General features: G+C 39.8%; 1 protein-coding gene across 1 annotated transcript in view; it reads left to right on the plus strand.

The window, feature by feature from the left end:
• The window catches only part of CFAP46 (cilia and flagella associated protein 46), a gene marked incomplete at both ends in the record, with an annotated part of 82,264 nt that overhangs the window by 29,540 nt on the left and 36,569 nt on the right, over window positions 1-16,155 (plus strand). Inside the window, 10 exons of the mRNA XM_082486377.1 lie at window positions 482-695; window positions 1,033-1,182; window positions 1,913-2,020; window positions 3,645-3,826; window positions 6,970-7,101; window positions 9,388-9,553; window positions 13,762-13,846; window positions 13,958-14,096; window positions 14,623-14,806; window positions 15,244-15,403. Of these exons, the coding sequence (XP_082342503.1) occupies window positions 482-695; window positions 1,033-1,182; window positions 1,913-2,020; window positions 3,645-3,826; window positions 6,970-7,101; window positions 9,388-9,553; window positions 13,762-13,846; window positions 13,958-14,096; window positions 14,623-14,806; window positions 15,244-15,403 (1,520 nt within the window). The remainder of the gene's footprint in view (window positions 1-481; window positions 696-1,032; window positions 1,183-1,912; window positions 2,021-3,644; window positions 3,827-6,969; window positions 7,102-9,387; window positions 9,554-13,761; window positions 13,847-13,957; window positions 14,097-14,622; window positions 14,807-15,243; window positions 15,404-16,155) is intronic.

Genomic DNA, 16,155 nt, shown 5'->3' on the forward strand with positions numbered 1-16,155 from the left:
TGTATCAGCAATAACCTCTTAGTCATAATCCAGTTTTTGTTTTAGGAAAAAAAAAAAGGTATTTGATTGGTATGAAGAGTAATGCAGTGTAACAAGTAAATGGTTTTATGTGAGGGGTTTGGCTTAGGTTAACTTTTTAGGAAATAGTTATTATTTTCATGCGTAGCAGCCCACTAATAAAAAATTGTATTTTTAGTGTGTTTGTCTTTTTTTTTCTGTGAAGAAATAGGATCTTTAATTATAGAAAGAGCTGAAAAAATAGGATGTAAACTATGAAAGTTGGTTGTGGGTTTTTTGTATGTTTAACCATTTTAACTGCTTTTCCAATGGGAAAATTCTTTGTAACATCTATAACTTTGATTTCTAAGAAAAATCTAGATTTTTCAAGTGATGTTTGTTACTTGAAAGTAATAAACTTTATTGCTTCCTCTTATTTTGATCTGATGCCGTATGCACTTCTGCTTTTTGTTACCTTCTACAGAAGTACTGTGATTTTATTGATGCTATGTAATGCTTTGGCTCGGGGCTTAATTCTTTGTTGGATTCCAAAGCCAAAACTTGCTGAGAAGAAAAAAAAAGATGCAGCAACAGACCGAAGCAGAAAAGCTGCAGCAAAGAAAGATGAAAAAGCAAATGTCATCCAGTCTTTTTCAGTAGATCCCAGTGGACTTCCTGATATCAAAGCTGCCTTAGAGGTACAAAGCCCTCATTTTTTGTAGTCTTTTTTGGTCTGCTCTCATATATGACAATGCATATAAATTAAATTGTAGGAATTTTTGAAAAAAATAAGCTACCATCTTTTACAGTTCCTGCCACCACAGGTCTTCCCCAAGCGCACGCTGAAGTTCTTCACCAGCTGGGGCTGAGTACTGTAACTTTTATTTGCTATATGGCTTGACTTAGTGGAGGAGGTGTTGGGCTGAGAGATGCATGTGCAGTAATTTAAAAATAACTGATGGATGGCATGTTCCATACAAAGAGCTTTCCACATTTCTCCTGTGTTTCAGTCTTTTTTTTCTTCTTGGTGTTCAGATTTGTGAATTTGCCCTAAATGTGACAACTGGAACCGTACCTGATGAACCAGTACCTATTGCTGCACAGCAGCAGATCATTGCTACCTGGGTGAAAGCAAAGCAGTTAAATCAGCAACAGATTGGACATAAACTTGGGACTGAGGAGGAGGTATTATCTCTCTAAAATCCTGCATAATGTTGAAATTTTTCTTTGAGAAGTTAAAATTAAATTCATAAAATCATTTAATAATGACTGAAATTATCAATGTGCATTTTCTTCTCTATATTTGAATACAATGTTGAAAATAAATTTTGACTGTAGTTCCCATATATCTTTATGGAATACAGCAAATTTTTCATGTTGGGCATAGTAGTGAGTCTACCTTCTGTTTTTAGCCACTAAGAATAATTATGGTGATGTCTGTCATATGATGACTGTATAATGAAGTTGGTTTTGAATTCATGCATTTAACATAATAAAATTACTACATTAAAAATGTTAAGAAAAATCAGCTATATTTATATCATCATTTAATACGGTCTCTTTATATAGAGAATATGGATCTAGTAAATTGGAAATTATTTTATTCCTATCTTTTTATTTTATTTTGTCTATAAAACCTTAATCCCTCAGTGATATATGGAATTTACATTCATTGTAGTGCTGCTGTGTTTTTTTTAGTGTTGAAACTGTAGTTGTTCAGAGTTCACAGTATTAATTAAAAGTAAATAAATACATAAAATCCCTCATTTTAAGGACACAGTAAAGAGAGGAAGACTTGCTTAATGCACATTGGGGTTTTCAAACATAGTTATTATTACCTTGTCATCTCAATTGACGTCCTTAATGTTTACATGCAAGAAAAAAATGTTAATGTGATTTTTAAATTTCTGCTTAGAAAAATGATGGAGCACAAAATCCTATGGCAAGAGTTCTTGTTGGTCTAGAATTGTATTCATGTAATGGGTTGGGCCTCATGGATTTCACTGTTCCTGGCTTATCTCAGGTATTTAGTTTTGTTTTATTAGCTCTCAAGTTTTAAGAAATTGCATAGTATAAGCATGCTTTCAGTTTCAGTTTGGAGAGAGGCAAAATTCATTTTGAAACTTTTATGTACCATTATTTCCTCTTAAACTTTCCAAAAGATTGAATAATTATGACAGGTAGATGATTTTTGTGACTGAATATTTTTATTTATCCAAAACCTGGCATTAGAATACCAGTATTAGAATTATTCCCATCTTGCTCTATTTCCACAACCATCAGATGAACATAATGGGTTCAGATGAATTCTGTAGAGAACCATACTTCTGACCTTCCAATTTTTGTGGAGAAAACTTTATAGAATCATAGACTCGTTTAGGTTTGAAAAGACCTTTAAGATCATCAAGTCCAACCTTTAACCCAGCCCTGCCAGCCCACCACCTAACCGTGTCTGTCAGCACCACCTCTGCATGTCTTCTGAACACCTCCAGGAGTGGCAACTCCACCCTGTCCCTGGGCAGCCTGTGCCAGTGCTTGACAACTCTTTGGGTGAAGAAATATTTCCTAATACCCATCCTAACCGCCCCCCCCCGCCCCCCCCGGCGCAACTTGAGGACATTCCCTCTTGTCCTACCGCCTGTTCCGTGGGAGTGGAGACTGACACCCCCCCCCACCCACCCCCCCCGCTACCCCCTCCTGTCAGGGAGCTATAGAGAGGTGTATTTTCAGAATTTCAACAGAAAGCTTCATGTTATATTGAATTTACTTTTGGCAGTTGCAAGGTAGAACACAACTACAATTTCTTACGATGTAAAGAATTAGGTGGCTTTTGGGTGAACTTTATATGAGGTATAGTTTCTTAAAGTACTTGCTTTTGATCAGTCTTGCATCATTACTCGTGCTGAATGGTGCCACACTTTTCCTGTGGCACTGCAGCTTACCAGGCTATTCAAGAGGAATAAAGACGACGTAGAAAAGTTGATACCCTGTTTTTTCAAAACAGGGAGTTGTAGTCTTACCTGTTTGATTACCACGTTTATAATTTCTACCACCTGTTAAAGAGCTTTCTTAAAGGACTAAGATGTATTTCCCCATTTAGCTAGGAATCTGGTGACACTGTCTTACACTTTTGTAGAAGTCTGTCTTTCTGAAGACTAGAATCTGGGACCTTATAAATATATAGGTATCTAATTCTAGTTGGTCTACAGATTTATGCCAAATATTGTGAGTTAGCTTTAGCTATTACTTCAGTGGCTTAATTTTGAAGAGCAGTATTGTAGTATCCTTATTTTGACCAATTCATTGACAATTCCCATTACCTTAAAAAGATGGAACTTTCTGACTGACACGTGCAAAAGCAAAGAGGATGTTTAGATCCTATGATGAAACTATATATGAAACACTGTTGTTGTAAAACCACTTCCATCTCCCATTCGTACCTTTGGCTTAACTAAAATGGACTCTGAATTTCAAAAGTTCCACTGATTTTTTAGAAGAGAACTGAGGACATATAAGTCCTGGCACATACTGCTGGACAGCTGTAAGCACGTAAGTGCTATAGAAGAAAGCATGATAAAACCCTGAGATTTTAACTCTTCTTTTTTTTTTTTTTTTTTTTTTTTTTTTTTCTCCTTTTCTCCCGCCAGTTAGTGAAATGGGCTTTAGAATGCAGTTGGTCAGATTCCTTAGTGGAATTGCAGACACTGACACGACTTACGTATTTTGCATATGTATCACACAACTACGAAATAGTGAAAACTTGTTCCAAAAGGATCTTGCAATCAGATAAGAAATTTTTCCACAATAGAGATAATAAGAAATATGAAATGTAAGTACATGGAATTTTGCATGACACTGTGGTATACTTGAACTAAGTTTTGAAGTGAACATACAGGGTAAATACATCTGATCACATAATCAAATGTGAAAGAATCTTTTTTAGAAAGAAACTGTACAGTTAGAGGTGAAAGTGAAATTTTCCTACTTGTGCTGACTCTGTCGTTACCAGTTACTTAAGTACTGCAGATAAATTTTTTAACTCTGCAGTGTAGCCTGAGTAAAAGGCAGTGTGAGATCCAGATTGTGGCTCTGGACCCCGTTCAGGAAGAGATATGAATTTTGTTATCCAGGTGAGTCCACAGGTCATATATATACATGCACTTGAGAGTTTTCCTGGGGAGCATTGCTTTTCTGAAATGGTCTCTAGCAGTCATGCTCTTTTCACACTTTATAATTTTCAAGCAGAAAGTAGCTTATTCTAGTTGTTTTTCTGACACAAATTGCTTCCAATGCTGAACTGGCTCTAATGCTCAAAGGGTCTACGCAGTTCATGGAACACAGCGGAGCTGTGGGTGGTAATAGGTGATGGCAGCTACTGTATTCGTGCATCAGGTAGTCTTTACGGTCTTTTTACTACTGATGCATATGGATGCAATAGGAAGGTAGCTCAGTTCTTTAAAAGCTCAGTGTCTTACTTAACTGATAATTTAAAACTGTAATCTCAAAGAAAAAAAAAAGTTTTGTATATAAATGGATCTGTTAGAGTCCTTTATTATGGAAAGGAATCACGGAGTTCCAGAATTGGAAGGGACCTCTAGAGATCATCTAGCCCGACTCCTCTGCTAAAGCAGGATTGCCCGGAGCACATTACTCAGGACTGCATCCAGGCGGGTCTTGAAAATCTCCAGAGAAGGGGACTCCACCACCTCCCTGGGCAGCCTGTGCCCGTTCTCTGTCACCTGAACCGTAAAGAAGTTTTTTCTGTGTATTTGAAAGGAACTTCCTGTGTTCTAACTTGTGCCCATTGCCCCTCGTCCTGTCACTTGGAACCATTGAAAAGAGCCTGGCTCCATCCTCCTTCAGCCCACCCTTGAGATACTTGTACGCCATAATAAGGTCTCCCCTCAGCCTTCTCTTCTCCAGGCTAAAGAGTCCCAGCTGTCTCAGCCTTTCCTCATAAGGCAGATGCTCCAATCCCTTCATCATCTTAGTTGCCCTTCGCTGGACTCACTCCAGCAGTTCCCTGTCCCTCTTGAACTGGGGAGCCCCAAACTGGACACAGTATTCCAGTTGTGGCCTCACCAATGCAGAGTAGAGGGGGAGAATGACCTCCCTCGACCTACTGGCCACACTCTTCCCTATGCAGCCCAGGATTCCGTTGGCCTTTTTGGCAACAAGGGCACATTGCTGGGCCATGGATAATTTACTGTCTACCACAACCCCCAGATCCTTCTCCTCTGAGCTACTTCCCAGCAGGTCCGCCCCTAACCTGTCCTGGTGCCTAGCATTCTTCCTCCCCAGGTGCAGGACCTTGCACTTGCTTTTGTTGAACCTCATTAGATTCTTCTCTGCCCAGCTCTCCAGCCTGTCCAGGGCACGCTGGATGGCAGCACGGCCCTCTGGGGTGTCAGCCACCCCACCCAGTTTGGTATCATCAGTGAACTTGCTGAGGATACACTCTGTCCCCTCATCCAGGGCATTAATGAATATATTAAACTAGATTGGACCGCGTATTGACCCCTGGGGGACACCACTGGTTACAGTCCTCCAACTAGACTCTGTGCCGCTGATCACAACCCTCAGAGTTCTGTCCCGCAGCCAACTCTCAATCCACCTCACTGTCACCTCATCTAGCCCATACTTCCTCAGCTTCCTAATGAGGATGTCATGGGAGACAGTGTCAGAAGCCTTGCTAAAGTCAAGGTAGATGACACCTACAACTCAAGGAAGGATGCTTCGTTCCTCCTATTTTTTTAATATAATTTCCTCCAAAACCAGAATGTAATTTTATCAAAAGAGGAAGGAGTCAAATCTGCTTAGGAACAGTTTGGTGGAATGTAGGGAGTTTGAAATAAACATGTGAAACACTTCAAATATAATTTATTGTTCATTTTTCTGTCTGAAAAATAATTTCTCTCTTAAAAAATTCTGCTCTTTGAAATTCATAGTTGTTTGCTACATGGGGAAGAACATATAAAACCAAATAAGGCATCTTAATATGAAATAGATAGTTTCAGAACATTACAGAAATTAAGAAAATACTTGCTGCCTATTTAGCAATCTGCAAACTAGTGAATGATAAAATGTTTGATTATTTGACAAAGAAATGTAGTCACGGGTTGTCAATGCTGTTTCCAGAGAAATGGAAGATAAACTTAGTCTTCCCATGATAAAGCACGACTTCAGGACAAAGAAGGGTTAAATACTTATTTTTAACTTGTTGTTAACTTGTACTGTAGAGCACTGCTGTCCTTTCCTGAAGACAAATCATAACTGATAGTTCTCACCGCAGGGTAGGAACTCGGCTGGCTAGAATGTCTACACTTCTGTATATGGTTGCACATTGTAACTAAGGCATTAAAAAAAAAATATCTTGCAAATTGCATTACTTCTCTAAAATCACTATTAACCAAAGATAATACATTTGTTTACTTACTTATTTTTAAGTGATTAACTGCTGGGACTGAAATCTACATTCCTTTCTTTTAAATGTAGTGGACTATGATCCAAATCAATTTCTCCAGAATCCTGTGCATACTTTACCAGACATAAGCGAGACCAATTCCAGAAGAAAGTATCAAAAGTTATCTAATTTTCCATATTTCTGTTTTTAATTGCTTGCCATGTAGGTTTGACTTTGGACTAATATTTTGTTTGATGTACAATAGTGAATAGTGAGGAGAGAACCCCAAATCTGTTTTCTCCCCTTGCGAAGCGTAGGTAATAATTTTTTAATCTGAGGTCATGGTTATTTTCATTAGAGCTGCAAAAAAGGTATTTCTGATATCTTTTCACAAAATGTTCAGTTTTTCAAATATTTTCTGATTTTTCAAGGAAAAGTCAGTAAAAGTATTTGTAACTTCCAAAGCTAAGCACATCTGTTTAGTAACAAATTGAAAGCAGCATTAATAGGAACTGGTATATTCCTAGACTGTAAGACTAGCACTTCTTTAATTATTTGTCTCTATTCAGGCCTGGTAACAGAGTGAGACAAGAAATGTTAAGTATTACTGCCTGCATACAAGGAAAAAGTATAATGGAAAATTTGTGTGGAAGAAAACATTTGCGTGTAGCAGCATCAAATGCCTTTGTTCGGAGTGCCAGGTATGTTTTATTTTCAGAGAAGACTAATGTAAAACACACCTCAAATTTGGATTACAGATTTGGGGATCAACATATTCTCTCCCAAGACTGATAAAAATCAAAATAGTTGTGAGTTGAAATGCTTAACAAAGGATTTGACAGGTTTTGATAGTTTAGTACATTTTTCAAATGCCATATCTTCCACGTAGCTGATCTTGTAATTTCATAGGTTCATAGGAGAACCTGGTTGGAAGGGACCTCAGAAGGGCTCTAGTCCAAACTCCTGCTCGAAGCAGGGCCGGCCCAGGGCTTTGTCCAGTCTAGTCTTGAAAACCTCCAGGAGTGGAGACTGTAGAACCTTTGTGAGTAACCTGCTCTACTGCTTGACTGTACTCACGGGGGAACAGTTTCTGCTTACACCTACTCTGAACCTTTCTTATTTCAACTTACACCTGTTGTTGCTTTTCCTGCCATCCGCTATGAAGAGCGTGGCTATTGCTTCTCAATAACTTTGTTAGGTTATTAGGAAGCTTCTTGTTAGGTCCCCCAAAGCCAACTCTTTTCCACGCTGAACTAGCCCTGTACTCTTCAGCCTTTCCTGTCAAGGCAAGTGCTCTGGTCCCTGGATCATCGTGGTGGCCCTCCACTGAGCTCGTTGCAGTTTGTCCATGCCTGGCATGTGTTGGGTGGCCTAGAGCTGGATCCAGTAGTCTAGATGTGGTCTAAAGAGTGATGACAAGTGGGCAATAATCAATTACCTCAATCTATTGTTTAGATTAAACATTAGGAAGAAGTTTTTCACTTCAAGGGTGCTAAGGCACTGGAACAGGATGCCCAGAGAGGTTGTTGAGGCCCCATCCCTGGAGGTGTCCAAGGCCAGGTTGGATGTGGCCTTGGGCAACCTGGTCTAGTGGGAGGTGTCCCTGCCTATGGCAGGGGGGTTGGAACTCGTTGATCTTCAAGGTTCTTTCCAACCTAAACCATTCTATGATTCTATGATTGTCTGTTCCTGTTTATACAACCCAGGGTGCTGTTGGCTGTTGTTGCCACAGCACACTGGTGGCTCGTTTTCAGCTTGCTGTCCACCAAGACCCCCAGGTCGTTTTCAGCAGAGCTTCTGCTCAGTCAGTTGTCAGCCTCTGCTGTTGCAAAGCATCATATTAATACTGTGAGCTGTATATCCTGAACCCAAAGTGGAAAGATTGCTTTAAATAATGAATAGGCAGGAGAAGGTCATACATGGATGATATGTGACTTTGGTATGAGTTCTATTTGGAAGAAATAAATTAATGAGTAAAAGTAGGCAATTAGAACTCTTTAGAAGATGAACATCTGATGGCTGATATGAAGCTGTTGACATTGTAATACTTTCTTCCTTTGATCATTAAAAAGAGAGTGATGAATGAAGTAAGACTAGATGGGTGATGTCATGTTGCAGATGAATCTGTATTTTTTTTAAATTTGCGTGTTATGACAAGCACTTTTTAAGGAAGGACTGAGCATATATGTATAGCTCAACACCATCCAAAAGGGAGACAAAAAGCAGTGAGAAAACACTAGACCTTAGTATGTCTAGTGTTAAGACATAAGGTACGTGAGCGTATGGACTCTAAAAATGATGAAATTGTGGGAGAGAATGGCAAAGATTGCCAGATTCAAAACCTACTTTTTTGAAAATAGTAAAACTATTCAATGGGAGATCGTTTAATACCAGTCCATAATTTTGAGTTAAATTCTTAAGCTTTTGCTCACTCATATGAGTACTGTGTTGTATCACAATCTGGAGAATTATTAAATTTCATTAATTCAAAGTAACATTTGCATGGAATATGCTCAAAACAATTTGAATGCGGCTAGAGACATTCAGGGTATGTTCTTGTGTTACAGTCATGCTGTACTAAATATGCAAAATCCATAGTGTTTTAATAATTGGTTTGTTCTATATTTTAATGTTGTTAGAATGAGGAATTAACATAATAGGAAGCCATAAAAGTAGATTATTCCAATGGGAACATCTGGAGTAGATTTCTGGTATTTTTTTAATGAAGGTTCTTGAGCTAAGATTACACAGAAACACAGTAAAACCATCAATATGTTTTTTGTTTATTGCTACTTCTGCTGAATGTGTGATGATGCATTGTATATAAAAATGGAAAATAAGAAGCTCATATGCTGACACCTCATTGCTGAGATAATATATGGTGGTGCCCAGATCAGGTAAACTCAGATGTTTGTAGAAGTAAAATCCTTTATTTTGTCTAGAGTGTGATGGTTTTCCTTCATTAATCTGTACTTCACTTTCTTCAGGTACGCAGGTGAAGCCGGAAATTATTCCCTTGTAATGTTTGCAGCTAGACACTTTTGGAACACATGTTTACCTTTGTTAAGTTCTCCACATGACAGAGAGCAGTTTAAAGAACCTACTGAAATAATTCTTAAGAATATAATTAATGCAGAATCTAAAAATAAACAGGTAAGAATATCTGATCGGTATTGTTAATTGTGCTTGTGTTTAGTGATCGGTGCTGATGATAAAGAAAAATTGTTGTTTGCTCTGAAGCTGGGGGTGCATACTTCAGGATACCTTTCCTAAGAGGTGAAAGTGACTTCCTTGTCATAAACGCATATGTGGTTTCTCACCTGCATTCACATAGCACACACTCACACACATACAGGGAATCACATACTCTTTTTTTCAGTTTCTCGATTCTTTTGGTTTTAGGCAATTGTCAGACTTGCAGCAGTTTTCTTCAAAATAATTTGCTGTCTGAAGGGCTGTAGTGTTTCACTTTGTGAAGATTGCAAAAGGGAATGTTTAGAAAATATTCAAAAGAAAATCCAGAAAGAAAAAAAAAACTCTTTTCCAGGAGGGATGATAATACATCTTAAAACCCAAACTCAGGAAAAAAAAGTTGACAAAATTAATGTTCCCCACACCTTCAGATTCACATTTCTCTTCTACCTGCCAGAAGGAATTTTTACTTTGCATATCTTGTTTTTAACAGACTATTTAGCACTTTGGCAATACGAAGTAGTTATAATTCAAACTGGGCTGAGAGTCAGTGACAAAATTAAATACCTGTTGATTATGAACAGCACGTATAAACAGAAGTGATCCCTCTGAAACAATATGTAGGTGATGCGTGTCGTATAACACATCTTGCCATATGAAATTTCTTCTGCAAACTGAAACGTCCCTACACATTTACAACTTTTCTTACTTCAAAATTCCCCAGAGCTGATCCATTTCTCTTTCTAGGTTTGATTTACATGTCAGTGAAGCTGATGTGAGTTTTCCTGTGCATTTCCGTGGGCACAATTTCAATTAGAGCTTGAAGGGTTTATTAATACCTCATGCAGTCAAGCTCAGTGGTACCAACGTGAGCCTGCATCTTGGTTCATCAAGCAGTGTAGTAGAAAATTAGAAAACTTAATTTTGATTTCTCCTCAAGCTGAGTATAAATCACAAATAGTCATAGATGGTGACTGGTCTGCTTGATGCTGGGTCTGTAGGAGACAGAACTGATGAATACACTGTGTACTTGGAAGCACAGTGACGATTGTAAACTTAATGGAACTTTGACAGCGTTTGGATATATAGCTGTAATTGCCCATAGGCACAGTTCTAAAGGTTTAATTACTTTCAGAGATGATATCTTTAAAAACAATAAAACAGCGTACTGTATTATGTATATATAGCTAACTCACTACCACAGCGTGTTTTCAGAGTGAACCCTTAACAAATTGTATTAAACAGCAAGACAGTAAATTATCCATGGCCCAGCAATGTGCCCTTGTCGCCAAAAAGGCCAATGGAATCCTGGGCTGCATAGGGAAGAGTGTGGCCAGTAGGTCGAGGGAGGTCATTCTCCCCCTCTACTCTGCATTGGTGAGGCCACAACTGGAATACTGTGTCCAGTTTTGGGCTCCCCAGTTCAAGAGGGACAGGGAACTGCTGGAGAGAGTCCAGCGAAGGGCAACTAAGATGATTAAGGGCTTGGAGCATCTGCCTTATGAGGAAAGGCTGAGAGAGCTGGGACTCTTTAGCCTGGAGAAGAGAAGGCTGAGGGGAGACCTTATTATGGCATACAAGTATCTAAAGGGTGGGCTGAAGAAGGATGGAGCCAGGCTCTTTTCATTGGTTCCAAGTGACAGGACGAGGGGCAATGGGCACAAGTTAGAACACAGGAAGTTCCGTTCAAATACACGGAAACACTTCTTTACGGTGAGGGTGACAGAGCACTGGAACAGGCTGCCCAGGGAGGTTGTGGAGTCCCCTTCCCTGGAGATTTTCAAGGCCCGCCTGGATGCAGTCCTGAGTAATGTGCTCTAGGCAATCCTGCTTTGGCAGGAGAGTTGGACTAGATGATCTCTAGAGGTCCCTTCCAACTCTGATAATTCTGTGATTCTGTGATTCTGTGATCAAAAGCAGCGTGGGCAGCAGGGCGAGGGAGGGGATTCTGCGCTCTGCTCTGGGGAGACCCCCCTGCAGTGCTGCCTTCAGCTCGGGGTGTCCCCACAGCAGAAGGACACAGAGCTGGTGGAGCGGGGCCAGAGGAGGCCCCGGAGGTGCTGGGAGGGCTGGAGGCCCTCTGCTGGGAGGACAGGCTGGGAGAGGTGGGGGGGGTCAGCCTGGAGAAGAGAAGGCTCCGGGGAGACCTCAGAGCCCCTTCCAGTGGCTAAAGGGGCTCCAGGAGAGCCGGGGAGGGACTCTTGATCAGGGAGGGGAGCCATAGGACAAGAGGTGATGGCTTTAAACTAAGAGAGAGGAGATTTAGACTAGATATAAGGAAGAAATTCTTTACTGTGAGGGGTGGTGAGACACTGGCCCAGGTTGCCCAGAGAGGAGGGAGATGCCCTAAACCTACACTCCTTCAGTTTAAAACTCTCACCCCTTGTCCTGTCACTACCAGCCTTGATAAAAAACCTTTCTCCATCTTTTTTTAAGACCCCTTTCTAAATTGAAAGGCCACAATAAGGTCTGCCCAGAACCTTCTCTTCTCCAGGCTGACCACCCCCAGTTCTCTCAGCCTGTCCTCGTAGCAGAGGTGCTCCAGCTCTCTGGGCAGTTTTTGTGGGCCTCCTCTGGATCTGCTCCAACAGGTCCATGTCTTTCTTGTGCTGGGGACCCTGGAACTGGACGCAGTACTCCAGGTGGGGTCTCCCCAGAGCAGAGTAGAGGGGCAGAATCCCCTCTCTCGCCCTGCTGGCCACACTGCTGGGGATGCAGCCCAGGATGTGGTTGGCTTTCTGGGCTGCCAGCACACATTGCTGGCTCATGTCCAGTTTTTCATCTACCAGTGTCCCTAAGCCCTTCTCCTCAGAACTGCTCTCAGTTCATCTCCAGCTTGCACTTAAATTGGGGATTGCCCTGAGTCACATGCAGGACCTTGCTCTTGGCCTTGTTGAACTTCATGAGGTTCACACGGGGGCCCACTCCTTAAGCCTGTCAAGGTCCCTCTGGATGGCATCCCTTCCCCCTAGCAAATCAACTGCACTGTTCAGCTTGGTGTCATCAGCAAATTTGCTGAAAGTGCACTCAATCCCATTGTCTATGTCACTGATTAAGATATTAAACAGTATCGGTCCTCGTACGGACACTTGAGGGATGCCACTCATTAGGGGTTTCCACTTGGACCTTGAGCCATTGACTAATTCTTTGGACGCGGCCGTCCAGCCACTTCCTTATCCATCTACAGTCCATCAATGAAACCTTTATCTCTCCAATTTAGCAGCAAGAAGGTTTTGAAGGTCCGTATCAAAGGTCTTACAGAAACACAGGTAAATTATCTCCATAGCTCTTCCCTTGTCTTCTGGGGCAGTCACTCCATCGTAGAAGGCCACTAGATTAGTCAGACTTTGTGCCTTCACAGAAGTCAACGCTGATTTGACCAAATCTGCTAAATCTTTGACGATGCTAATCTGATGAGTACCCAAAAATTGTAGCTACAGCTCAGATAATTTATTGGCATAGTCCTTTAGGTATTCAGTGGTCAGTATATCAGTAGAACTGTATATGGATCTATTTGTGAAACAAGATAGTGAATTTATCTTTGAAGTTGCAAAACTGCTGTAGAGGGGAAGGAAGCAGTTATGTCTCTCACCTTTGGGTGAGAATTGTGATGGCCAAGTTTTCGCAGGTAAAGCCAGCTAAGCAAAATGGGACAAGAGACATTAAGTCTTCTTTTAAAAATGACCTGAAAATTGTCTGAAAAAATAAGCTGTTACTCATTTTTGACCAGAGAGGTTGTGGAGTCTCTGCTTGGAGTACTCAGAAGAACAAGGCCCAGAGCAACCTGCTCGATTGCAGCCTGCTTGGAGCAGGGGGGTAGGCTGGAGAGGTCCGGAGGGTCCTGGCCAACCTCAACTATTCTGTGGTTCTCTGACAGAGTACTTCCAGAGTTTGTGTTATTTAATCAGTGTAACTGATTGAATATTACCGAGTCTGGTTATTGCTGTGTTGGTTTTGTATTATAGAAGTCATTCTGGAGAAAAGGTGGTGGTTTTCATCTCCTGCACAAGCGGCTATTTAAGTAACAGGTTAATAGTTCATATAAACTATATTAATTGGTTTACAAATTAAACAAAGGTACAGCAATACTTAAAGACATATGTTAATTTGTTTATTGAAAGACAAAGGGCTTTTTTTTTTTTATTCTTTTCTTTTTTTGGTCTTTTTAGGAGCAGAAAGATACATTGCCTTTGCATCAGTGGGTTACAAAGGATTTTCAAAGTATTGGCTTATCAGTTGGATGCGTTCTCCCAGGCATGTTCTTCCTTCTTTTGGTCTGGTAATAAAAAAAACCCACCAGTATTTTGTAATATCATTATTCTAATTCTGTAGTATCTTAATAAATCATTGGAATATGCTTCAAAGGTGCTGAGGAAGATCTGACATTAAGAAGCTCTTTATATGGGTTATTATTTCACATATATGCTGATAAAGCTGATTGGGAGACAGCACTAAAAGTCCTGGATGAAGCTATTCAAGTGTTGCCTCAGACAAAACACAGACTGTAAGTTGGTTGACTTATTTTTATTAAAATAAGCATCCTGATTCTTGAGAAGTATAAAACTCTTATTTTTTTAATTTTGCATTGGGAAAATATGATGATTAATTTTTGTCAGCCTGTTAGTTCTTATAACAGAAAACACTGTTGTGTCTTTTTGATGAAAAAGACATGTGTTAGTAGTGCTTCTTATTGTTAATGTGTTCAAAATATTTGTAAATTTAATTTTTTTAAAACTTGTATATAAGCAGTATCTTACTTTTCCAAGAAAATAGGCACATGAAATGTGACTATATAGCAGAAACTTTAATTTTCCTAGCTGTAAACCCATTAATGTTAAATGGAAACTAAATTATCTAGGGTACTGTTTACAAGGTCTTATCTGAGTTCAAAGATTTATGCCCTTTTATGTCAGTTTATGAACTTTACATCTCTGAACTATACTGACATGAATCAGTATATCTGTTCTACTCACAAAGTTACTTTACAGGTACAGATGCAAGTAATTAGCAATTTTTTTGGTCTTTTCTAGCCTGATTTTTAAACATATGGCTACAGTGAAGGCAGGATTGGGATACAATTTTATAATGGACATTCAGAAATTCAGAGATGAAAGTGAAGATTGTTTGTCACGTATGTGGCGTCATTTGGTACCTGTCTCTAGAAGTATTGTTGGACAGTTAAGCTGTTTTCAAAATGCAGTCATTGCTTTACAGGTTCGTCAGTTTTCACTGTATGTTCAAATGCTGATGTTTCTCAAGTGGTTTGCGGCACTGCAAGTTCTGTGAGGTATATAATTGCACTGGTAGGAAGGCCATATACTCGACCATTACTTTTTATAACTTTGAAATGGCTCTTCAGTTGGAAGACTGTGTGTGGTTGAATCTTGGTATCCGGTAAAAATTCAGTTGAGTCCTGTCAAAGAAAAATGTCTAAGAGTAGCCAATTGCAAGAAGTTTTGATAAAGAATTAATTGGCAGAGTTTTCTATTGCATTCTGTTGAGAATAACTCTGATTATGTGGTGCCAATAAAACTGCTCACTGTCAAATTATTATTTTTTGTTTCTGTTAAGACTATATTGAACTTTTGAATTTCATTTTGATGGTTTACATCACCAAATATAAACAAACTCTGCCTTTATTACTTTTATAGAAACAAGAACATGAATGGCAAAAAGTTGATTACCTGATGGAATTTGCTGAATGGCTGTATTGTAACCAGTTTCCTCTCAATGATGTCATTAAAACTCTGGACTGGGTGGTAGATCTCTTGCTACACATGAAATTTTCTATGCAATCCTCACAAGAAGAAGGTATGTAAAAGGTGTATATCCTTCAGAGGAATTTCTCAGCAGCAAATGCAAGGGACATTTTTAATTTACAACTTAGTTACCACAAAGAATGGCACCAGCTTGGCTGTATTTCCCCAATATTCACTATTGTTTGTTCAAGACCTGCTTAAATATATCTGTGACTTCTGCGTTGTGCCATGGAGACCTACCCTCAGTCTTTTGGTATCGTAAGGTAGAGCTCCTATCCGAGATAGGGTTCCTGAGTTGTGAGATGCTGCCAGGAGGCAGTGCTGGGCAGTTTGTCTCAAATGCGTCCTCGTGGAGGGTGAGATGTAACTGTAGGAAGTGGTTTCGGTGCTCAGATTTGGGTACCTATGTCCATTGCTCTTCCCTTGGCTTTATCTAGTACTTTAGGATTGGTTTTACAAAAATGACTTTCAGAGGGATGTACAGTTTCAAGTACTTACATAACTGCAAAAATTACTTGGTCCTTTTGCTTTGTGTTCACCTACAGTGGTATGGACTCAGTGACCTATTTTGATAGGATACACCATTACTTAATTGGAAAACAAGTATCTGATGTCTGGAATAATACTGTGAGGTGTTAATCAACATCTGCTCTGCTCTTATTTTTGTGTGGATAAATGAGATGGATCAGACGAGTACTTACGGTGTTTGCATTGAAAAAGATAAATGTCCAGTGCCTCTAGTATCACACATTTGATTAAAGTCGCAGTAGCAATATTGTGTTTGTGCTTTTCTGTTAGTGGTTT

Source organism: Vanellus vanellus, assembly GCF_965231255.1.
Source record: "Vanellus vanellus genome assembly, chromosome: 7".
Taxonomy (NCBI): Eukaryota; Metazoa; Chordata; class Aves; order Charadriiformes; family Charadriidae; genus Vanellus; species Vanellus vanellus.